This window comes from Gigantopelta aegis, chromosome 10 (genome assembly GCF_016097555.1).
Source record: "Gigantopelta aegis isolate Gae_Host chromosome 10, Gae_host_genome, whole genome shotgun sequence".
Taxonomy (NCBI): Eukaryota; Metazoa; Mollusca; class Gastropoda; order Neomphalida; family Peltospiridae; genus Gigantopelta; species Gigantopelta aegis.
The window spans coordinates 85178504-85206164 of record NC_054708.1 but is presented as its reverse complement, the minus strand read 5'-3'; the positions used below and the strand labels follow the sequence as shown (position 1 = coordinate 85206164).

The 27661-nt window shown below is 33.9% G+C and overlaps 1 protein-coding gene across 3 annotated transcripts in view; it reads right to left on the bottom strand.

Moving 5' to 3' along the window:
- Nucleotides 1-27661, bottom strand: part of LOC121384623 (23 kDa integral membrane protein-like) — a 52020-nt gene that overhangs the window by 10265 nt on the left and 14094 nt on the right. For all 3 annotated transcript variants that reach the window (XM_041515086.1, XM_041515087.1, XM_041515088.1), the window contains exons 3-5: nucleotides 23602-23676; nucleotides 22365-22475; nucleotides 13956-14174 (exon numbers count right to left, since the gene is read on the bottom strand). In XM_041515086.1, the coding sequence (XP_041371020.1) occupies nucleotides 13956-14174; nucleotides 22365-22475; nucleotides 23602-23676 (405 nt within the window). The remainder of the gene's footprint in view (nucleotides 1-13955; nucleotides 14175-22364; nucleotides 22476-23601; nucleotides 23677-27661) is intronic.

Below are 27661 nucleotides of genomic sequence, written 5' to 3'. Positions count from 1 at the left end.
CGATGACTTTATGGAAACTATAACACATATCAATTTTAACAAACTCAGTAATGATGAAGCAGAAGAACTAGAAGGTGAAATTAGTTATTCTGAAGCATTAACTTTTCTCAAAAATATGAAAAATTACAAAAGCCCTGGTTCAGATGGGTTTACAGCAGAGTTTTTCAAAATGTTCTGGAACGATATTGATTCTTTTATTATACGGTCAATTAATTACAGTTACAGTATAAGCGAAATGCCAAATACTCAAAAACTAGGCGTGATCACTTGTATCCCAAAGCCAAATAAACCAAAACAATTTCTCAAGAATTGGAGACCAATTACTCTGTTGAATTGTACATACAAGATTGCATCAGGATGCATAGCAAATCGAATAAAAAATGTATTAGACAAACTTATTGCAAGTGATCAAACTGGTTTCATAAAAGGTAGATATATTGGGGAAAATATAAGATTAATATACGATATATTGCAATACACAGAAAAACAAAATATACCTGGTATGTTAATATTAATAGATTTCGAAAAGGCATTTGACTCTCTTTCTTGGAAATTTATCGAAAAAGCGTTGGAATTATTTAATTTTAAAATATCTATTAAAAACTGGATAAAAACCGTCTATAACAATTCAACTTCAAGAGTACTTCAAAATGGATTTTTATCAGAAAGCTTCAACTTAGAACGTGGATGTAGACACGGTGACCCTCTCTCACCATATATTTTTATTATATGTGCAGAAATCCTCACAATATTAATCAGAAATTCTAAAAATATAAATGGTTTAAAAGTTAGTGGAGAGGAATTCCTCTTATCTCAATATGCAGACGACACAACCTTTATTCTAGATGGATCTCCCAAATCCCTTGAGAATACCTTTAAAATCCTAGATGTGTATGCTAATGCTTCTGGTTTGAAGATAAACTATTTGAAATCGAATGTCATTTGGATAGGCAGTAAACAGTTCTCAAAAGAGGTTTATCATCAAGTAAGATGGAAATTAGAATGGGGTGCAGAACATTTTGAATTGTTAGGAATTGTTAGGAACTTGAAACAAATTACTACAATTAATTTTGAAATAAAAATTAACGAAATAAAAAATTTAATAAAACTTTGGACAACAAGAAAACTGACTGTGTTCGGTAGAATAGTTGTTTTAAAATCCTTAATTATTCCCAAATTAACACACTTACTAATTTCACTGCCTAACCCACCAAACAAAATGATAAAACAAATAGATAAAATGTTTTTTAACTTTATCTGGCAAAATAAACCAGACAGAATAAAACGCGAAGTTTTAACTCAAAGTTACTCAAATTGTGGCCTTAAAATGCTAAATATTTTGAATTTTATGATAGCTTTAAAATCCACCTGGATTAGCAGACTATTTTCAACTAACGCAAAATGGAAAAAAAAAATTGAAGTTACTACAAAATTATCTGTGCAAAAACTTATTACGTGTGGGGATTATTTTATCAAAATACAAAAACTAAAAAAAAGTAACTCTTTCTGGGAAAATGTTTTACATAGCTAGTGGCTAATTCAACAAAAACTAATTCCCGAATGTAAAAGTGAAATAATTAGAATTAATATTTGGTTTAATAGTAAAATAACTATTGACCACAAACCTATATATTATGAAAACTATATTAAAAATGGAGTTATATTTATTCGATTTAATGGATGAACATTGTAGATTTTTAACCTATGAAACATTTAGATTTAAATTTCACATACAATCAAACTTCTTAGAACATGCATCTTTATTCAAAGCAGTTAAAACCTTTATGCATTGCACATTGTCAAGTATCAACAACCAACAGGTTAACACCTTAAATCCTATATTTCCTTTTAAATTGGAGTTATTTTTAAAAACTACTAAAGGGTGCAAAGAAATGTATAATATTTTAAACAAATCAACAATAGTGCAACTTCCCAAAAAAATATTACAATTTAGGTTTCATACTATCATTACAGGAGTGGGAAAAAGTGTATAATTTACCATTTATATGTTTAAAAGATACAACTTTACAGTCGTTTCAATATAGAATTCTACATCGAATAATCACGACAAACACGTTCTTATATAAAATAAAATACATAGAATCAAATGTTTGCAATATTTGTCATAGACAACCAGAAACACTGGAGCATTTGTTCTATGACTGCTCTAAAGTCTTTCTTTTATGGAAGGAAATTGAACGATGGATTAAGGACAAAGGTGAACATACACAACTCGATAAACAGACAGTCTTGTTTGGAATCATAAAGAGGGAAAAAAGCAAGATGGTATTTATTAATTGGCTCATTATCACTGATAAATACTATATATATATAGATCTAAAATGCAGAAACATGGACCTAACATATATGCTTTTTAAAATATTTTAAAAGATAAAATAGAAATTGAAAAATATATACTTCTCAAAAATTGTCAATTTCAAGAATTTGAGGAATACTGGGCACCTTGGTCCAGATACCTAGAAACAAGACATGGCAATACAATGTTCTAGAGGTATTTCAATACAAATATGTTTTCTCTTTCGAAATTAAAGTATTTAATTCACTCTTTCTTTCCTTCTTCCTTCCTTACCTTGTCTTTTCTCCCTTTACCATTTCCTTCAAATCTTTCCTCTACCTCTATCTTCACTGTTAACCCCACATATTAGTGAACTCCATGTTTTCATGTATTCATGCTTATTAATATTATTACATTGATTCTAATTACACTATATTATATATATAAATAATGTTCATATGTACTTATAACATGGATGTAAGGTACTGAAATCAGGGCCCCCAACCCTGACACTGCCATACTTGTGTCTGGGGTCAATAAAAAAAACAACAACAAAACAACAACAACAACAACAACAAAAACCAAAAAAACCACAACATTTTTCCATTTAAATTAAGCATTTTGATAAAAGACAAAAGTGGCTGCAAACGTATATATGATATATTAAATACTAGAATAACCCCTAAAGTACAATTAAAATATGCAAATGAGGTTTTTTTTAAAATATGATTTACATGAATGGGAAACGTTCTATATTATACCTTTTTGTAACGTGAAAGACACATCATCAGCATGGTTTTAATATAGAATTTTGCACAGAATCTTGATGACTAATAAGTTTTTACATAATATTTTTATGATCCATTACATTGATTCTAACGTCTGTAGCTTTAGGTAATAATTTTCCAAAAACACTACAACATTTATTTTTTAAGTGACCAAATTCGTAGTCTGTGGAATGAAGCAAAATCATGGACACTATGTAAAACAGGAATTGAAATTAATTTGAATAAAGATATTATCTTGTTTGGTATAATTAAAAACAAAAACAGTAGCTTTGTAAATTGGTTAACTATTAATATCAAATATTATATTTACAGTATAAAAATTCAGAAAAAAAAGTTAAATATAAATAACGTTAACAATATGCTAAACACTACATTTGATATCGAAAAATATATCCTTTTTAAAAGTTGTAATTATGAACTATTCAATAAACAATGGACCCTTGGCTTAACCTTTTTATTTGAATTAAGATATGGCAAACGAAAAAAATAGTGAAACAAATAACTTGTTTGAAAATGGATATATACCTTCCTAATTTGTTTACATCAAATTCACTCGCCTTTATTTCTCTTGTTAAATTATACCATTTAATAAAAATGTATTATTCTCCATTTTGAAATTGAATATTTAAATTCAATCTTTCTTTCTTATCTTTCTTTCTTCCTTTTCTGTTAACCCCAGAAATCTTGATTTCTTTTCATATGCGAATATTCCTTATTGCCCAGAAATCTTATATATATATATATATATATATATATATATATATATATATATATATATATATATATATATATATATATATATATATATATATATATATATATATATATATATATATATATATATATATATATATATATATATATATATATATTATATATATATATACTTTTTATAATAAAAACAAAAAAGTAGGGGAACCTAATGTTAATATCAACTATTAGACCGAACATACGTTTTGACCACAGACATCCTAGTAAAGAACGTTCAGGTCTGTTTATCAACACACCGAAACACATTCCATAGTTTGCACATGCATCACGCAGTTGCCCCGTGCACGTGCGTGGGGTGTCATTGTTGATTTTGACAATTTCCAGGAAGGTCCATTAATCACTGTGGAACATTATTTCTGTCAATCCTTTTCATTCTGTTCATCATTCAGTTGTTATTGTTTTGTTTTCAGTCATTTTTATTGTTTGAATTTACGATTTACTGATAAAAAACGTCAACTTTTAAATTTCACTTCTGACCCCAATCGTCCTTCAAGATCTTTGGTGGTCATAAAACCTACTGTAATACTGAACTACCGGTTGTAATGTTTGCTCAATTAATTCACTATTATCATATAACCATTCCCCATAGCTAATATACCTTACAATTTTGGCAACTGTAAATTCTTATTAGATTTCCCCTACTTTTTTTTAAAGAGTATATATATATTTATCCTTTTCAAAGTTTCACATATAAAGATATCCATATATTGCTGAATTGTCCAAAAAATAATAATAATAAAAAAAATTAACCACAAAATGTATAGGTCACTGTACACAAGATTGATGGGTTGGTATAAAACCCGGACTGCTGGGGTGAAACGTAGCAAATTTTAACAAAACCCAGAACAAAAGCGCAAAAATCCGGAATTCAGAGGATTCTCATGTATGTAGTAGCGCGGCAAACAGAATAGTCGTGTATTTGATGATACAAGCATATAATTTGGTGTGTATAATGTGTCTGGGTCATTTATTACGAAAATACCGTTAACCATGAGCAATTCCAAAATGGCTGCTATTTATCAATATTGCTAAGATAATGATCGTGCACTTGATGATACAAGTATGGAATTTGATATATAAAATGCCACTGGGTCACTTATTACAAAGATAATATTATTCGCCTGAACCCCTGCGCGTGCTGTAACCTCACCGTGGTGCAGGGGTGTAACATTCTCTTTGAGAATGGCCAATACAGCACAAATTGGAAGTTTAGAGTAAAATTCGGTGTCCGTAAAATTCTGTGATATTTGTATTTGTATTTGTATTTTTGCACAGTTCTTTACACTGTTTTTGTTTAAACCTTGAATTTTTATGTTGATGTTGATCATCACTTTATTTATTTGCATTACCATAGTTTGACACCCAATAGCCAATGGTTAAACATTCATTCATTCATTCATTATTCGCCTGAAATTCCCAATGGCCATTATTTTTTAAATTGGCCACCATTTATCAAGACTTCTGACATAACAATCATGCATTTGATGACCCAGATATGAAATTTGGCATACATAATGTTAGCAGGTAATTTATGACAAAAATAATGTTACTTTCAAGAAACCAATTTTGAAGATGGCCACCATTTTTCATACTCATTTACAATAAATCAGAATGTCAATCCATTTGAGTGATATTGATGTCAATGTCTTAATATTTGGTTTACAAATGAAATATTACTATAAATCTCCATTTCAGTACTGTAATTAACATTAATTAATATGTAATTACCATTAATTTGCTAAGCCTCAATTATTTTCATATGTATACTAATCTAGTTAAGATTTGATTTGATTGATTTTAGAAAACATAATAAAATATGTGTAATGAGTAAGATGATTACAGCTAATTAATTATTAATTAGTTAATGACTGCACATTTCTAATTGTCTTAACCTATATCTGACAGGAACAGCTACACAGACTGGTACAAGGCAAAGCAGTGCAACAGCACTTGCATCTGGTATTGCAATATCTCTTGCAGGTAGTACTAAACCAAATAACTTCCGGCTGGGTCAAAGTTCGAGGTGCACCGAACTTTTGATAGAGAAGTGAACACCACAAGTCCTGTGATTGGTTATAAATGTGAGTGTGTTGGTTGTAAAAAAATAATAGTTTCATCTGGGTAAAAAAAAATTGCAATTTTATTTCATCTAGTACCAATGTGTCAAGTAGCCTTGTGCTTGAAACATGTATGGGGTACCTGTAAAAAAAAGTACTCGAATTTTGTGCGAAACTAGGGTAGTCATAGACGCTACCCGTTATCTCAGAAACGAGCAGCTTGACCCCCATTTTTTTCTGATTCACTTTAAGTGTAAGGGGTGGTAGTATTTATATCCGTGGCGTTTATGTCGGTTGATACGTTGCAGGTAGGAGTTTTAGCCACATATGTTACTATTGTCGTCTATGGGATTTGATTTGGTAGTATACACCCTATAGCACATATTCAGTGCATAATAAAAAATATTATGATTTTGTCATTTTATTTAATTAAACTATACTGGTTGATTAATTAGCCATCACTCGATCATGCAGGTTCACAATGACCTTGACCTTGACAATAATCTCTGTACATGGCTCAGAATGGAGTTTGAATCAAAGTTATCACTGAAGAAAAGTTGGTTTTGGCCTATAATTCGTACTGTAAAGAGTTCAATAATTTCTTTTTACATGGTATTTGACTTGCCATATACAACTGCTCTTAAATATGGTATATATATAGGCAACCTGAACTAAGATTTTAATAGCAATTTATTTTTATATTAAAAATAGCATGTGCCAATAGTGGGTTAATGTCTTTAGTTTCCATTAACATTGTTAATGTTTTATGTATGAAATTCTGAAAACTCAAATTTGTAAAGAAGTTGATTTTTATTGTCATTTTGACATATTTATAGGGTGCTAAGTTATATTTTAGACAAATTTGTAGTTTTATGCAAAATTTAAAGTAAATTTGAAGAAAAGCTTGACCAAAAACATAATTAAATTTGTTGTCACTATTGTGCCTTCTGTTCTTATTTGTACATAACAATAAGGTTGTTAAACATATACTTAGATCTCCAGATCATTTTTTTTCTTAATAATCACTTAGTTAGCTCTCATGAAAAGCATTTTGAGTTTATACTAGATTCAGAACCAATTTTTTTCAGATTTGATTATCTGCCTTGGATTAAGTTGATAATTTATTTTATTGTTAAAGCTGTATTACCTAATGTTACTAGCTAAATAAAATGCTGGATTACAGATTGTAGGAATACATCTAATGTACATATTGTATTCATCCGTAAAGAAAATAATGCAAGAAAATAGATGTTCGGGTAATTTTGTCATTTAAAAATAGTTTTTTTCAGTAATTAATCAAAAATAAATGTGTTAAAGCTGCAAGATTATTCCAGATATCACAACTATTAAAACCTCCAACTACAGTAGGCTATAAATAAAATATAGTCAGGAATATTGGTGGCTGCCAATAGTTTTGATGGTTCATTATGAAAATCAGCATGGCCGATGGATTTGAAATTCCCATACCTGGTAACTTGAAGACACCCACACCCAGCATACGGGATTTCCGCCCAACACTAATGTACAGGACATTAAGTCATTACTTCATACAGGTACAGTCATGTTTGTGTTTCCTTCTTCAGACAGTGTAGTTTTTAATACTGATATTTCTTTGATATGCCTGTTAAGGTCTTCAAAATGTAGGGGCCAATCAAGTGCATGTGTTTTAATGGAATGCTTTAAAGGGGTAGAGGTACTCTGACTATCTTTGTTGTCTCTACATATATACCTGAGTACACACACACAACTGAAAGTAAATATCTTCAGGAGTTTTATTTTAAAACATTTTGTTGTTTAATATGACATATTGCATTTGTACAAAACTGTGTGCAATATATAAGCCTTATGAGGTGCACATTATATTAGGTTGCACTGTAGAAACAACAGTTTCAGTGAGGTTGTCAGTTTATGTCAGAATACACCAGACCCTGGTTGTCATAAAGACACACAGCTGGACACTTTTTGAAAAATGTATGTTATCAGTATAGGTAGTACTAAACCAAATAACTTCCGGCTGGGTGAAAGTTCGAGGTGCACCGAACTTTTGATAGAGAAGTGAACACCACAAGTCCTGTGATTGGTTATAAATGTGAGTGTGTTGGTTGTAAAAAATAATAGTTTCATCTGGGTAAAAAAAAATTGCAATTTTATTTCATCTAGTACCAATGTGTCAAGTAGCCTTGTGCTTGAAACATGTATGGGGTACCTGTAAAAAAAAGTACTCGAATTTTGTGCGAAACTAGGGTAGTCATAGACGCTACCCGTTATCTCAGAAACGAGCAGCTTGACCCCCATTTTTTTCTGATTCACTTTAAGTGTAAGGGGTGGTAGTATTTATATCCGTGGCGTTTATGTCGGTTGATACGTTGCAGGTAGGAGTTTTAGCCACATATGTTACTATTGTCGTCTATGGGATTTGATTTGGTAGTATACACCCTGCAACCACACTTTAATAAACTGACAAATCTTTGCATGTTCTAAGTGCAGCCATATCAATATGTAAACCGCCAAACATCATAAAACATTTGTTTTGGCCATAACCACCAAGCACAGGATGTGCTTGCTCATAAAATAGTAGCACGAATGAAATGATACTGATGTCAAAATGGTGACTGCTCACTTGTGCTGCATAATATGCTGACCATGTTATAGTGACATGCCCATCCACTTGGTCTGTAAGGATTACTTTTTCTAGCCAGTGACATTCTGCGTGTATATGTTGTATCCAGTAATGTCATGCTGGGTGTAGCTGGAGGACTATTTGTTGATAGAAAAGTTGGCTGAATAATTGCGTATATATCTGGTAGATGATGAATCCTCTTGCCTTGATTCTCACGTGGCTTTAGTTTCTGGACTCTCCCACCACTTATTTTGAGTAGTGGGATACTGGGACATAGATATACTGGTGCCATGAAATGATAAAGCTGCTGTGGTTACTGTTGGATTGTGGTCAATATTGTCTGTTGCAGAGGTTAAGAAGTGGGGATGGAATGGATACCTCAATATATTCTTACTTAAATCTATTTTCAAATGTAGTTTTGTGATCAAGCATGTGTTTTCGCATGATTTTGGCAGCATTGGCAAGTATAATGGTATTTACATGTTTCAGACATAACTGAGCTTACGTCTTCCTTGAAGGCAATTATTACATTTAGTCCTTTCTGGTGAGCTTCTAGCTCAGACAGATAGGGAAGTAGCTATTCTTTTAACCTGGTGGAATGAACAGTTGATGAGTCAATTCCTAGTTGCACAAGTATCTGCTTATAAGTTTAAATATTTCAGGATCGTTAGCATAATATCTACTTTCTGTGATGTATGTTACAGGCTACAAAACGCCCAGTTGATAATGCATATTTATTGTTCTCAGTCTTTAAAAAAATATTTCTCTGTTTTACAGCGCTACAAGGCAAGTATGGTGATATTTCAATCCCTGTGCCACAGCGTCTGCTAACAACTTGCCATCACCAATAGTTTTTGGACATTCTTTTAACCTGTCATTTAATTGTTTCGGGATAGTTTCTCTCGTCCTAAGATGTTATTGCATAAATGAAATATTGGGTCTGTTGGCTTAATTCGTTCTTTTAACATGCTAGGTATTTCTTCGAAGCTTCATATTGTTAAACAAGTCTGCATGTTTGATGGCACAATCCTTTATTCCTCCAAAGTGTATTTTCAATTACGTCACCATTATTAAGTCTGGATGGGTCCAGATCTATTAGAAATTTGTTTATAACATGAAAAGGAGGAGCATTACCCGTATAATTACTATAACCATCATGTTCTGTTCTGTTGTACATTGATGGACACTTCAAAATCTCTTTTCTATCCTTCTGACAGAGGCAACATATACTCCAGTCAGTTTGCCATAGTGGCTTGTCAATTTTAGACACTTTAGTCAGTGCAATATAAGGTCGAGGGTGTATCCTTTTACCACCATATACAGTATGCACTATTGCATATGGGATACAACTAAAGTCAGACATTATATATCCCTGCACACAGTCTGATCATTCATTCAATACCATTTAATTCCTGTGCGATCTGTACACCATCCATGTAGCTCAAACCCCCGTTATCCTTGGCTCGGCTCTCCCGCGCTGGCACATCCTGTCACTTCAAGTGTGGCTACCTAATATTTACAGGGTTTAATTAAGTAACGTTTGGTATACTAAAGTACTGAACTTGTAATACACTCACTTGTATAGAATTAGATATACTAATATGCATTTCACTGTAGATACCAATGTGCATTTCACTGGAGAATTTGTCATATTATACATACAAAAATTGTATGCTACCCTCACCTAGTTTTTCCAATGAGCCAACAAGGTATACCGGGTTGTGGCCGTTGTCGCACACCAGCACATGGCAACAGGATAAAGCAGATATCCCACGTCATTAACTAGTTATTATTTTTATCCTGCAGACCATACAACTTAATGGAAAATACTTTCAGCCACATTGTAGATGACTTAGATCAAATAAGTGATTTTGTAATGTAGGCTATGCGTGTGACGTCACATGAGTGACGTCAAAAGTCATATCTTGCTAGTAGCAGGATATGACTTTCCTTTATCCGTCATCGTGTTCTGTCAATAGAAACGGTGGTTGCAGGATAAATATGCTTATCTGTCTATTGTTTTAACTTTTTACATGTGTATACATGTAAACTATAACATAGTATGTGTATTGATCTAATACTACCTATTAGCTGGCGACAGCTAACTATTATACTGTTCTGTTGCAATGTGTTCTACAAGTGTTGAAACATCGTGTATCATCGTACACAGGATATTGTGAACTCCGAAACGAGAGAAAGGCAAAATACCCATGCATCGAAGTAAGTTATTAGCCGTGCTAATTTATATTTCACAGTATTATGCGGTTACTTCCAAGATAATCTGCCAATACAATTATTTTGTCGGAAAGCCATATCATATGATAGATCTTCAAATAAAGCAAAACCTATCACGTTTGCTCATGGTCATTTTCACAATACCTGACCAAAAATGTTCATATACTAAATAATTATTTTGACATGAATATCAAACATTGCATGTAAATAACCCTTAAATTATATTAACTATAACGTGCAAGTTATACTATACCATTTTTGTTTTATAAATATTTGTCTAAAACCCCAAACATCAGTGTACTGCGTATTGCAATTATATTGTCTAGTAATGTACTGTTAATTGAAACGAGGATGTACTGCTTCTTGACTTTCAAAAACGATGTAGTTTTGGCTTTTTTAATGTAAATCTCTTGAATAACCCTTTATTTATACACGATGAAGTGTATATTTGTTTGTTTTATGAACTGCATTATATTATAGTTTCTAACAATGCGATATGTGCCAACTGACATATATGTAAAATATTGTCATGTAGATAAACTTTACAGCCTCATTATTTTATTTTTTCAAAATTACTGAAGTGCTACAAACAGCAACGGACGTTGCAAATAACAAGTGCTTCTACAAAACAACAGATTCAGGGATTTAGTAATGTAATGTACTAATAGCGATACAGAAACTATTACCGGAAGTGTTAATATAACAATGCCCAGAAGGGTATCCAAGGGTTACGGCACGGTCAAGCAGACGACAAGTCTATGTTCTCAGCCACTATCGTTTTTGATATGAGTTTGTTGAGCCAAAACATTACAGAATTGGCAGTCAACGGATCCTTACACTGCCTCTGTTCCACAACCTTCACAGCATGTGACACTACCTCTATTTTCACTGGAGAAACTACTACCCTGATGTGACTCATCTCTGGCATGTCTATACTGTTAGAACAATGATAATACGTACCTCTGTGTGACTGTCTGTACGCGACACGGTGCAAGTTGGTGATCATTCTGTGACCAGGCCTCTCTGGCATGTCAATAGTGTTAGAACAATGATAATACGTACCTCTGTGTGAATGTCTGTACGCGACACGGGGCAAGTTGGTGATCATTCTGTGACCAGGCCTCTCTGGCATGTCAATAGTGTTAGAACAATGTGAATACGTACCTCTGTGTGACTGTCTGTGCGCGACACGGGGCATGTTGGTGATCATTCTGTGACCAGGCCTCTCTGGCATGTCAATAGTGTTACAACAATGTGAATACGTACCTTTGTGTGACTGTCTGTGCGTGACACGGGGCAAGTTCGTGATCATTCTGTGACCAGGCCTCTCTGGCATGTCAATAGTGTTAGAACAATGTGAATACGTACCTCTGTGTGACTGTCTGTGCGCGACACGGGGCATGTTGGTGATCATTCTGTGACCAGGCCTCTCTGGCATGTCAATAGTGTTAGAACAATGTGAATACGTACCTCTGTGTGACTGTCTGTGCGCGACACGGGGCATGTTGGTGATCATTCTGTAACCAGGCCTCTCTGGCATGTCAATAGTGTTAGAACAATGTGAATACGTACCTCTGTGTGACTGTCTGTGCGCGACACGGGGCAAGTTGGTGATCATTCTGTGACCAGGCCTCTCTGGCATGTCAATAGTGTTAGAACAATGATAATACGTACCTCTGTGTGACTGTGCGCGACACGGTGCAAGTTGGTGATCATTCTGTGACCAGGCCTCTCTGGCATGTCAATAGTGTTAGAACAATGATAATACGTACCTCTGTGTGACTGTGCGCGACACGGTGCAAGTTGGTGATCATTCTGTGACCAGGCCTCTCTGGCATGTCAATAGTGTTAGAACAATGATAATACGTACCTCTGTGTGACTGTGCGCGACACGGTGCAAGTTGGTGATCATTCTGTGACCAGGCCTCTCTGGCATGTCAATAGTGTTACAACAATGATAATACGTACCTTTGTGTGACTGTCAGTGCGCGACACGGGGCATGTTGGTGATCATTCTGTGACCAGGCCTCTCTGGCATGTCAATAGTGTTAGAACAATGATAATACGTACCTCTGTGTGACTGTCTGTGCGCGACACGGGACAAGTTGGTGATCATTCTGTGACCAGTCCTCTCTGGCATGTCAATAGTGTTAGAACAATGATAATACGTACCTCTGTGTGACTGTCTGTACGCGACACGGTGCAAGTTGGTGATCATTCTGTGACCAGTCCTCTCTGGCATGTCAATAGTGTTACAACAATGATAATACGTACCTCTGTGTGACTGTCTGTGCGCGACACGGGGCAAGTTGGTGATCATTCTGTGACCAGGCCTCTCTGGCATGTCAATAGTGTTAGAACAATGATAATACGTACCTCTGTGTGACTGTCTGTACGCGACACGGTGCAAGTTGGTGATCATTCTGTGACCAGTCCTCTCTGGCATGTCAATAGTGTTACAACAATGATAATACGTACCTCTGTGTGACTGTCTGTGCGCGACACGGGGCAAGTTGGTGATCATTCTGTGACCAGGCCTCTCTGGCATGTCAATAGTGTTAGAACAATGATAATACGTACCTCTGTGTGACTGTCTGTGCGCGACACGGTGCAAGTTGGTGATCATTCTGTGACCAGTCCTCTCTGGCATGTCAATAGTGTTACAACAATGATAATATGTACCTCTGTGTGACTGTCTGTGCGCGACACGGTGCAAGTTGGTGATCATTCTGTGACCAGTCCTCTCTGGCATGTCAATAGTGTTAGAACAATGATAATACGTACCTCTGTGTGACTGTCTGTGCGCGACACGGGACAAGTTGGTGATCATTCTGTGACCAGGCCTCTCTGGCATGTCAATAGTGTTAGAACAATGATAATACGTACCTCTGTGTGACTGTCTGTGCGCGACACGGGACAAGTTGGTGATCATTCTGTGACCTGGCCTCTCTGGCATGTCAATAGTGTTAGAACAATGATAATACGTACCTCTGTGTGACTGTGCGCGACACGGGCCAAGTTGGTGATCATTCTGTGACCAGGCCTCTCTGGCATGTCAATAGTGTTAGAACAATGATAATACGTACCTCTGTGTGAATGTCTGTCCGCAACACAGTGCAAGTTGGTGATCATTCTGTGACCAGTCCTCTCTGGCATGTCAATAGTGTTACAACAATGTGAATACGTACCTTTGTGTGACTCTCTGATCGCGACACGGGACAAGTTGGATCTTTAAGAAACTCCATGATGTCTTTTGCCATGTCCTTGAAGATCATCTCCATTGTCTTTTTTATGCTGGTAATCTTGCAGCACGAGGAAGGGATTACTGCGGTTTCTGTCTTCCATCTTGTGTCCCATCGACTTAGCATTCTGTAGTCATCTTGACCTGACACAGCACAACATCTAAGCTACAACAATAATATAAAACAAATTAAAAATAAAAGAACTCCAAGATATCCACATGTATACATGGTACTGTAGCAGGGAATAAATGCCATCATGCCACAGTACATATAATGAGATTATTACAAAACCAGAAGTGCTGGACAAAATGTAGGATACAAATGGGAATTGCTTTAAAAAAAGAGATTGTCCCGAGGTTGCTGCCACTGTAACATGCTTCTGGCTATCTAGGGCTAAACAGGGACCTTCCATTGGTTAAAATTACATTTTAAATAATTTTGTTTTAGTATATTAGTGTCTCGTGTATATTCGATGTGTTTCTGATCCTATATATTTAGTAAAGTAGTGCATGTGTGTGTGGGGGTGGGGTTGGGGGGGGGGGGGTGAATATGACATTGAAGCAAACGTACCAAGGTAACACCCAATAATTGATGTATGCATTAATAGTCATCAAATAAAATCATTTAACAGCAACTTTACACTGAAAACTGTCCTGCGTTCAGAAGAAAAAGAGGGAGAGAAAACAAAACCCTCGTTAAACACTAGTTTATTTTTATGTAAGGATATTCAAAATGACATCATTTAAAAATTGACCGCAATTATTTTTGGTACATACAAACAAGTATAAACCAAAAAAAACATGTGCACACTGTATAACACCGCATAGAAGGTCAGACAAAAGAGTTCACATCGTTTTTCAGGTTCATACTTGCATGAACCAAAACATAATTACGGTCAAATCTTATAATTAAATTTATATGCATACTTTAACAATACATAACTGAATTTATTTTGTTTAGCTTTAAATACGCCTGTAGTATTTTTTGTATAAAATTTCATTGATTAGTGGTGTTCCGATGATCGATTATAATCGAAGATTAATCGGTTGGGGTTCTAGCGATGTGATGATGAATTCTGAAATTCATAATCGATTGTTGCGGAAAATGTTAACTGCAGTAAATATTTTCTTGCTTGTTGTCAGAATTCGTATTCATCAAATCCAATATTTGAAGGCTATTATTGAGTACGTTGCTTGATTTCTAACCTTTTGAGTCTATGCATCTATGTACTGGCAAATTCGTGTGTTCATTGACATTTATTTATTTTCGCATTTGTCATAAAGAGTAAAACAATTACTGAGATTTTTTTTACTTAAAATTTATTATTAAAAATAAATCAAAATATCAGTTACGTTCAAAAATTCTTATAATTTATTCACAATTGGGACCCAGAAAATATAAATTATTAGGCCTATCTAAATACAAAACAAAAACTTGCTTAATTTAAGAGTGGTGCACAACCACATATGGTGGCAGTGAACTAAATCAAAACATGTCAAGCCGAATAAAATAGAAAGCAGATAAGTTGTCCACGGACAATTCGTCTACTAAAATAAGGTATGAACTACCGTATACTCATCTGAGTACCCAACCCCAACCATATGTGCAAATACCATAGCTTTTAAACAGATATTTATCTACACGTGAAAACAAACCCATTTCCCAGCATATTTTATGTCTGAAGTATAGTTATTTTTACTTTAAGCAATTTCTTATGTTTTCCCTTGCATTTTGTTTCAGTTGTATAACAAACTACTTAAACAAAGTATAACTATAGAATGCTTAAAAGTAGCTGTTCAGTTGCTTATGGATATGGACCAATATTGAAGAAATGAATCCATTATGTTATTTGAACTCTACATTTATGTTTTTGCTATATTATTCCCCAAAATATTCTACAAAACGGCAACAAATTCACATCTCATGTAGAATGTATCTGTTAGGGAAATGTAAGAACATTTAAAAGTAAAAATTACTACTTCAGACATTTTAGATGATCATCATGATATACATGTATATATTTTTAAAATAGGTGCAGTTCCGAATTTGTCCGATCCTCTTCAAGTTCCTAAACAATCTAACCGATTGTATAATCGAAAGTCGATCAATTAGTGCTAATCGATTATCGATGATGAAATTGAAACCGATTCCCAACACTATCATTGACAATTACGCCACGTAAAAATGCAAACGTTCATTCACTATTATTTGAATCTGGTGGTTGCCAAATGACGTAATTTCGTAAATGATGTAATTTTGATAAACAACGCCATTTTCGTGTGCATTTTGACGGCTTGTTAAGTTATGTTGAAAGGATTTGTCCTATTTGTGTTTAGTTTATATTTCATGAATGTGAATGAAAGGAACGTGACAAACATTTACACTGTGAGGAGAGCTCACATAATACAATTTTTATTCCTTAGACCTAATATATGATAATGACGATACCGAAAACCACTCTGGTAATAACATAATATTTTAATAATATAATATGATGGTTTGCTTTTAGCTATAAATATGAATTTTATAAGAACATGTTATAGCAAATTTGCAGTTAGGTCATCTCATGCAGAGTAAAATGTGATAAAAGAAGCCCAACACAACAATACCCATACAGGTCATGTGATGTCATATTACAAAATGGCCCCTCCCACTTTTCGCATGTATTAATTATCACTAGCAAGTTTCTATACATTATACATTTAAAACATTTTAATATTATTTTATCCATCTTTGTTTAATACAGGTGTTTTTCTGATTAAAGTAAATACAGAGATAACAATCCTGGCATGCAATCGGCAATTCCGTGGAGTTTGCGGTGGTGTTTTAATACATATTTTCGTGGTATTTATTTTGTCGTGGAACTTTAAAAAAAGATTAATATCACTTTTCGTATCCAATTATAACAATAAAAGCAACAGCAAAATGACGTTATATTTACGTTCATCGAGAAATTAACAAACTCGAATTATTACGGCTGAACCAATGACATAACATTAAATTGTAATCAATATAACGGAAATGTAATTGTTATGTTATGATATTAATCCTTGGTCAACGGAAAATCTAAAATTACTACATCTAAATCTTGTATAAATTACATTAGAGGGTATAACAATGTGAGTGGTAAGTGGAATAACCAATTCCAGTACCCATAGCACATTTGTCTTTAGTTGTGTGGAAAGTTTTCCTCGGTATTGTATGTTCTCATAGAAACCTATGTTTTTGTCTTCCTACACATTAAATGGATTAAAAAATTCAATGTTTTAAATTTGTGATAATATAATACTAAAACAATACTTCGGATATTTTAGATGATGAACTGAATATGAAATTTGCTTAGGTTTGTTTTTCGTAGTAAAGTTAAAATCAACAAATTCGTATTGTCAATATTGTTGAATACACGTTTTCCCTGACTGGAATAAAAAGAGTTTAAAACAAAAATGTGTCACGATATCTTCATAAACTATTTACTAAACTATTTCTTTTTAATAACTGTATTTATATTATCTATTTACATTTCTATTGTTATAATGTTTATACAAAAAAATGACATTTATTTATTTATTTATTTCATTGTTAGCGCTGACCACCCTGTTACAAGAAGAGTATCTGCACATACATATGAAATATGGAGACCAATCATAATATATATGCATACTAACCAAATGACTTAAATTAACTATTACAGAATACTTCTCGAATTCTAAGTGCTTAACAAATGAATTTACTTAAATTCCACTTCTGTGTATGGCATTCTGTATTTGATGAAATTATCAGTTTTAATCTACTGAGATGACACCTGTATTTTGAAGACAGACATTTTATTCTTAATTCCCTATATAATGAACATATAAACAAAAAATGAAATTCATCTTCCAATATGTTATCACAGTAGTGACAGTTTGGGCAAGTCATGTCGGCATCTATTTCTACGAGTGTTAATAACTGTATAGCCTAACTTAAATCTTGTAAGTGCATTCTAAAATTATGTATATTCCAATACAAATGTTTTTCTAAAAGTATAGTTGATTTAAAAGATCTATATATTTCATCTCTATCACTACTATTTATATCTGTTAATCATTCTTTTAAATATACATCTGTTAGTCTAAGTTTTAAATTTTTTAGAAATATTTTAACATCACCAATTTCTTGAAATAGCCAGACATAGCCAAAGCCACTATGGCATAAAATATGTTCCATCTGACTTGCCCAATTATTTTTCTCTTTGCAACAAAAATTATAAAGCATTAAGTATGGGTGTTTACATATTTAACAGCTTTGATAATGGTTATAATGTAAATGTGATAACGACCAGTCTCAGAATACACCAGTAGATATGGGGTTTGTGAGGGAAAACATAAAAAGCGTTTACATGCAAATAAATGTACCTTTTCAATTTAAGGAAGACTGGAGAAGCCCCATACTTCTGATGAGTATGTTAACATAGGCATAATTTGACAGTCGAACAGTAATTTTTTTTATTTTACTATTAAATGAATCCAATTTATATAATGATCTTGTAATTTGAATAACAGCTCCTTTTGCTTTTAAAAGAGTATCTTGTAATGCCACATTTCTACTAAGTTTCGTAGTGAAATTCATACCAAGGTATTTATAACTATTTACAACTTTGATTTCAAGGTTTCCATTTTTCCATTTTGTTCTCTAGCAGAAAGGTACCCACCATTTCTAAAGACAACAATATTAGTCTTATCTAAATTCAGTTAGACAAAGTCTATCAGCAGATTTCTTCAAATTATTAATTTGCGTTTGCAGTCCACCAGGGGTAATTAATAACAAACTATATCATCTGCAAAAAGGAGCAAAAATAACGCATTTAAGTTAGGTAGAATTTGTACACTATATCTACCACCCTCTATTACTTTATTTGCCAATTTATTTATATAAAAAAGAAAAAAGCAGAGGGCTTATTCTACACCGCTGTTTTACACCTAAGGGACATTCAAAGGAATCTGTAAGCTCGTGTGAATTGTATCTGACACATGCCTTAACAGATGCATGAATAGCTGTAAACATGTCCATTGTCTTACCACGAATTCCAATAGATCTTAAAATATTACACAATATATTTCTATTAACATAGTCAAATGCCTTCTTGAAATCAATAAAAGCCACATACAACTGAGTACCTGATAGCAATCTCTTTTGGATTAATATAGGGTAAAAAATATGGTAAATTGTTGAGTAATTAGCTCTGAACCCTGCTTGTTCTTCTAAAAGTGTTCCTGTACTTTCAGCCCAGTCAGTTAAACGTTTATTTACAATGTGTGTATATATTTTACTCATAACAGACAGTAAAGAGATACCACGATACTTATCTGGGTTATTTATATCTCCCTTTTTATGCAGAGGAATGATCACCGATGTAACCCAAACCTGTGGATACATACCTTTGTCAAAGACGCCATTAAAAAAGGGTATTAGGAATTTTATCAAAGCTATCTGTGATTCTTTCAATAATTCTGCCGATATACTATCAATCCCCATTGCTTTCCCAACTTTAAGTGATTTAATAGCTCCAATAATTTCTTCTTTTGTAATTACTTTATTCATTTAAGAATTGAACGTTATATTTTTGACGTCCATGTGATGATAAACCCCAAAACCGTTTTAAACACTGTATGAATGGCGTAGCATTAATACTGCCATTATACAGAACTATATTAAAAAAAACAATCGAACTCTATTCCACAATGATTTACAACTGTATCTATACACAAATAAGCCATTATAAGGGAATTCCCTTTGAAAGTTACATTCGTTTTTTTCCGTCAAATCTCCGATTCATTATATTGATTTACATAAGGTTTTATAAATTTTAATTTTCCGAATCAAATGTGGATAAAACGTTATAAAATTTAAAATAACAGCACATCAATTGATAACGCAATTTTTTTTTCGATGGATTTTGTACTAATTAACATGAGGGAGAGCGTCAAATTTTTTTAGAAGATTTATCTACCACCTATATTAAAATTGCAGTTGTCAAAAATTGAATTAGTGAAAATGAATGTGAAGACTGACTTGAAAGGGATAAAGTGGTTTCAATGTTACTGTGTGTGTGGATTTCAGAGGAAGTTTGTGATTGTATGATATTATTCTCGGAAAGGACAGGTCGCGAAACTGTGCACGAAGGCGTATGTGTTTTCGCGTGTGTAAGTTGTCAGTTTGGTGTTTTTGTCAAATGTGATAGAGCTGCGCTCATGTCTCTCTTTTGATTTGTCGAGCATTCTCTGCTATAACTTCTAATAGAAGCTTCATTTTTGTGGCCTGTCATATATATTATGTGTCTCAGTTCAAAACCGGAGTCGTTTAAAGCCTGAATTGTCACCGTCACTCACAGTGCAGACGAACTTGGGATAAAAATAGAAACGACGGAATCCTCGAGGATTCCATTGTTTTCCGAAAAAGTGCAGTTTTCACGTTCATGGAAGAATGAACGTTGATTTTTTTTTAGATCACGTGATAGCATTTTAACCAATCAAGACGCCTATTACAAAACAATAATTATAAAATGGAATTATAACTTGATGTTCTTTATCATTACTTAAATTAATACATTCATCATAATTATTTAGCAATATATCATCACTATAATGTTAATCTCCTTGTGCCGGACATACTCAACCATTTTTAAAGTGTTTAAGCCATTGATCTTTACTTTGATATACATTATAGTTTAACCTTTTAATTTTTTTCCAAAATGTATTAAAATTATTAATAATGGCTAATAACACATGTAGTTTGTTATCACAGTATGTCCGTTTCTTTTCTAAAATAAATTTCTTATAGTCTCTTTGCCTCTCTAAATAAATTAATTTACCTTCAACTGACTTTGATCTCTTAAATTTACGTAGAAAGTAGTTAGCTTCCTGCCGCATTTTATAACATTCTTTATCAAACCAAGCATGTATGGGAACAAACTTCTTCTAACTACCATTGAAGGTTTTATACATACACTGGGTTTCTGCCAGAGGGTAAAATGGGTATTTTTTTAAATTAACTTTTTGACAAAATTAATTACTCTTATCATTACTGTATGATTTCTTAACACTAACCCTAAATGTAACCCATTTTCTTTCTGGAGGAGGTCCACAATATCCCCTGTTGACTGTGGTTGCATTCAATTCCATAGCGCCATACCCAAAATTTTCGTTCTGTCAGAAACACTGATACTACATGATGCACATTTATTAAAAGCCAATTATTAAAACTTTCCAATGCATCATCAAAATTGGCACTTCCATATATCTTAAGGCAGGGGCGTAGGCTGGGGTTTTTTTTCCGCACGAACCCCCCCCCCCCCCCCCCCCCCCCCCCCGCTGAAGCAAATGGTCCGCTTTCAGAACTAAAACATACAGGTTTATACATATGGAGTTTCAGGTGGTGCAAAAACAAAATAGAAAAAGGGTCCACTTGGTTCATATTCAACCTCCCCCCCCCCCCCCCCCCCCCCCAGGTCCAGATCACGCTACGCCCCTGAAAGGTCTTAATAAAATCATCTTTTGTGTCATGATCGAAAAATTGACATTAATAATTTGAAAGTTCCACGGTAAAATAAATGTTGCAGAAACTGAAATCATGCAAAATGCAGGAGGAGCAGGGTTTCTGCCAAACGGAAAAACGGGTATGGCGCCATACCCACATTGGTTTTGCACATTTTGGTTTTTTTTTAGTTTTAACAAAATTAATTACTCTTATCATTACCGTATGATTTTCTTAACTCTAATCCTAAACGTAACCCATTTTCTTTTTGGGGTAGGCCCCCCATACCCCCTGCTGACTGGTTACATTCAATTCCATAGCGCCATCCCCCAAACATTCTTTCTGGCAGATACACACTGGGGGAAGTGTTGTGATCGTTAAAAATTAATTTATTGATTGATTTATTCATTCATTCATTATAAACGTTTTGACTACTGTATATTTACGCCTATTAGTCGATCTCAGCTGTAAGTTAAGTTCTTAGTTTCAAGCTCTAAAAGTGTAAAGGACAGCACACTTAAGGGATAATTAGAGTCTCTTTAACTCTTTAAGGGTGGCTGTAGCATTTTTCGAGGGACTGGGTGCTACTTTAAAAGGGGGCAGACAGTAACCGGAAGTACACTAGCATGCATTATTAATATATTAATGTGAAACACCAAATTAACCAACATATTACATTTCTCACTCTGAAACACTATAAAGTCGTTATGTCATGTCTTTACATTAAGACAATGGATTAATTTTAGGGTTTTTAACATTCTGGTGAAGGGTGGGCACACCTCCAGTAACCCTTCAATCTACACCTGGTAAGACAGTACAATACTTAAACCTGTTTCTACATACTAAAATTTGTGCTGCATCCCATGCCATTGATATGTCACTGTCTTCTTTAAATGGTCCAACGTATCCCGCAGTGAGAGTCTTAGTCATATAATCCTCGCCGTGCTCCTTAAACTAAAACAACACAAATAAATGATAATCATATTACTAAACGGTTAAATCCATAACCACACTACATAATGATCAAACTAATGGTAAAACAACACAAATCAATGTAAATCATATTACTGAAATGTAAAAAGCATAACCATACTATATAATGATCAAACTAAATGTAAAACAACACAAATAAATGTAAATCATATTACTGAAATTTAAAAACCGTAAGTGTACTCCATGCAGATCAAACTAATAGTAAAACAATACAAATAAATGTAAATCATATATCTGAAATGTCAACGCCATAACCGCACTCAATACCCAACATAAATGGTACAGAACATCTACAAACATACCACTGAGACCAAAACACCACAGACATACCACTGACAACAAAAACACTACACTGAGAACAAAAACACTACAGATATACCATTGACAATAAAAACACTACAGACATACCACTGACAATAGAAACACTACAGACATACCACTGACAAAACGACAGACATACCACTGACAATAGAAACACTACAGACATACCACTGACAACAGAAACACTACAGACATACCACTGACAATAGAAACACTACAGACATACCACTGACAATAGAAACACTACATACATGCCACTGACAAACTACATACATACCACTGAGAATAATTACTACAGATACAACGAGAACAAAAACACTACAGACTTACCATTGAGAATAAAAATACTACAAATATACCATTGAGAAATACACTACAGACATACCACTGAATAAAAACACTACAGACATACCACAGAACTAAAACACTACAGACATACCACAGAACAAAAATACTACAGACATACCACAGAACAAAAACACTACAGACATACCACTAAGAATAAAAATACTAGAGACATACCACAGAACAAAAACACTAGACATACCACAGAACAAAAACACTACAGACATACAACAGAACAAACACAGTACAGACATACCACTGAGAACAAAAATACTAAAGACATACCACAGAACAAAAACACTACAGACATACCACAGAACAAAAACACTACAGACATACCACTGAGAACAAAAATACTAGAGACATACCACTGACAATAAAAACAATACATACATACATACATACATACATACATACATACCGATGATTTGTAATGTATTGCCAGTCCGACTGTAGCACACTGCACCCCCACAATTATTATCATTAGAGCAATATACTGAAAATAAATCCGGGCAAAAGCAAATATTAATTCACATTACGATTAAATAAAATCATTTATTCTAAATGAATATTGTGATTTTAATATTTTAACACTTTAACAATTATAAACAGAGGATTCGTCACGAGTGTTTTTTAATATGGAAAATACAAACCGAGTCTATGTTAATCAGCATTTGTTGAGGCTCTGCCAAGAAGAATACCGATTAACTAGACGAGGTTGACATATTAAAAAATACGAGTAGCGAATTCTATTTATCCTAGTATAACACTTCTTAAATAACCTTTTTATTCAAATGTTAGTAAATCACAATACTAAGTCGCCTCCATCGGTAATATGAAGTCATACGCAAATTACTTTGACCACACGCTTTTTAACCAAATCTTATGAAAACGTTACACCCAGGTATACAGATCTTGCTGGCTTGTAAACAAACGACCCATTGACTGCAACATAAAGTAGGGGAACCTGAAATATTAATGTTAATATCACCTATTAGACTGAACATACGTTTTGATCACATACATTCTAATAAAGAACCTTCAGGTTTGTTTATCAACACACCAAAACACATTCCATAGTGTGCACGTGCATCACGCAGTTGCCCCGTACACGTGCGTGAGATGTCATTCTAGATTTTGACAATTTCCAGGAAGGTCGATTAATCACTGTGGAACATTATTTCTGTCAATCGTTTTCATTCTGTTGATCATTCAGTTGTTATTGTTTTGTTTTTAGTCATTTTTATTTTTTGAATTTGCGATTTACTGATTAAAAAACCCGTGAACTTTCAAATTTCGCTTCTGACCCCAATCGTCATTCAAGATCTTTGGTGGTAATAAAACCTACTGTAATACTGAACTACTGGTTGTAATGTTTATCTAATTAATTCACTATTGTCATATAACCATTCCCCACAGCTAATATACCTAACAATTTTGGCAATTGTAAATTCTTATTAGAGGTCCCCTACTTTTTTGAAGAGTATAGAATGCTAAACGAGCTTGCCTGTCATACCATTTTTATCAAACAAGTGAACAGTTTTGGTATTTCGATCGTCAGATACCAACATTGTTTACGAGTTTTATAAAAAATTATATGTCAGGCAAGCTAGTTTAGTATTTTATTTATTACAAACCAACTGCAAACAAGCTGCAACGCAGAAGTAAGCAGATGCCGAGACCTAATACAGGCTATTTTTCAACGAATTGATCTATGTCATACGTAAACTTAAACGACGTCACAGTGAGCAACGACACGTCATCGATGTACAGTTTAGATTTTGGAGCGAAGCTTGCATTAATGATGTTTTGAAATTCACAATGACTGAATTGTTGATCAGACCAGCAAAGACTGCGGTGAGTGAATGGGATTGACTAGATGTGACGCTGATATTTTGTACATATCAGGGCCGTAGCTAGGATTTTTTGTCTGGGGGCAACAGAGTAGTTAATAGTCTAAAACTCCTTAAACGGTTAAGAAGATAATTTTCTTCAAATTTCTATATTTTTTTTCCGGATATTCCCCCCCCCCCCCCCCCCACCCCCCGCTAGCTACGAAGAATAGCAGGTCGACGACATAGTTTTGCCTTCGTACACAATAGGTTCAAATATAATGGCCTATCGTATCGCAATTTCAATTCCAGGCAATATTTCGAAATGGTATATTTTTAAACTATACTAGTTAGTACAAACACGGTTAGATACATTAATAATCTCTGAACAAAACATTTTCAACAGCAATGGAAAAAGGACGCGTCATGCAACCAGTTTATTTTATTGCAGGGAGATGCAAAGTGACGTCATTCGAATATCGACGTCATTCAAACAAAACATTACCTTACAGTCTGCGAGTGCCAATTTTACACTGGTTAGATATTGAGTAATTGTTATGGCATGAATAATATCTTACACTGGTGTGTCAAAAAATACAGTGTGAGGCCGTTTATATTATGAGTGTATGTTTAATCGTACACCACGAGCTTTCGCTCGTGATGTACGATTAAAACACACAAGCTCTAATATAAATGGTATCACACGAGAACGAGTATAGTATTTTATTGATTACACCGCACATCAATGAACAAAAATCGCACAGAATGACAAGACATGAAATGCACAGATTAAGGGGAAATGATATATTCGATCAAAATTTAAAAGTCATTACATCTTCTTGAAATGTTCATATATTATATATAGATATATCCTTATATTACTGGACTGCAAAAAAAAAAAAAAAAAAAGAAGAAAAAAAGCAGAAAAAAAAGCATAGGTCACCTAACAAAATTTTGATCAACGGACCGTAAAGTGAATAGGTGTATAAAAATAGTTTTTTCGTGTGTAGTCATCCATTAACCATTTTTAATTTTAAATATTTTTTGTAATGCAATAAACAGAACAGTAGTTGTGTTGCTTAAAATGACATCCAGTAGATACACACGTACATATCTTCACTACTAAAACGGACTTTTAAATACATTAGAATTAAAGGAAAAAGTGACTTTGTAAAACATTTACTGACTATTTACTTTACATTAGTGTACAGAATCTAAAAGTCATTACACCTTTTTTAATTTTTACACATATTATAGTAATGCTGGATGAGTAAATCAATATAAGATAATAAAAATGTACTGTCACTGATGAAACTTTTTTACAGTCAGAGTTTGAAATACCCCATACATACATAGAAAGAAAGGAATGTTTTATTTAACGACGCACTCAACACATTTTATTTACGGTTATATGGCGTCAGACATAATATGGTTAAGAACCACACAGATTTTGAGAGGAAACCCGCTGTCGCCACTTCATGGGCTACTCTTTCCGATTAACAGCAAGGGATCTTTTATTTGCGCTTCCCATAGGTAGGATAGCACAAACCATGGCCTTTGTTGAACCAGTTATGGATCACTGGTCGGTGCAAGTGGTTTACACCTACCCATTGAGCCTTGCGGAGCACTCACTCAGGGTTTGGAGTCGGCATCTGGATTTAAAATCCAATGCCTCGACTGGGATCCGAACCCAGTACCTACCAGCCTGTAGACCGATGGCCTAACCACGACACCACCGAGGCCGGTCACCCCATACGTAGATACAAATTCATAAAAAGTCCCACCATAAATCGTTTTAAAAACAGTTTCATTTGAGTGATCAACTATGTTCTGTAAAACATAAACAGTACAAATGACATTATTTTCCATTTAAAAATAAATAAATATGAATTTGGGTGGGACTGGGGTCGGGGTGGGGGTGGAGACTGGAGGGGAGGGGAGGGGGGTTATTCCCACATACCTGTATCTACTGAAACTGATGTCATAAAATGACCTGCCTGTCAAACATGACGAACTAGTCAAACAAATTACACCAAGATGTGTGATATTTTATTGAATACGAAGACAAAATGAGTCCTGTGATTGCCGTCTATTTTTAGGACAAACATAAAAGTACACCTCAGTATTCTTAAATCATACAATTTTTGTCGAATTTTATTTAATTTCACGGAACATCATCTGTTTTTGCCAAAACTGTTTTTTGTCACCACAAACCTGTCTTCATTAAAGCTGTCTTCATTTTGTGTAGCTTATTTGGTGGATTCCATTGTGACTTATGGGACATTTAATTAATAATTCCCAAAGTGTAGGAGAAAATTTTAAAACTTTAAATAAATAATGGTATGGTCTATCACATATTAAATGGGAAGTATTGATCTTTCTGAAACTTAGTAAACCTTATGGCAACTTGATTCGTCTTGATTCGGTGGCGCTTTTTTTTCAATATGCCCCGGACCCCCTAAGCAACTTCGTGCCTCACCATAAGCCTAAATGACCCTCCCCCTCTCAAAATCATTTATGTGCATGATTTGTCAGTGAACTAAATTTGAAAACTTTGTGAAAATGCAACTTTACCATGAAACTGATGAAAAAGACTAATATGCATTGATTCAAAATTGCACCAGGCGACCCGTTTTATATGCACATGTA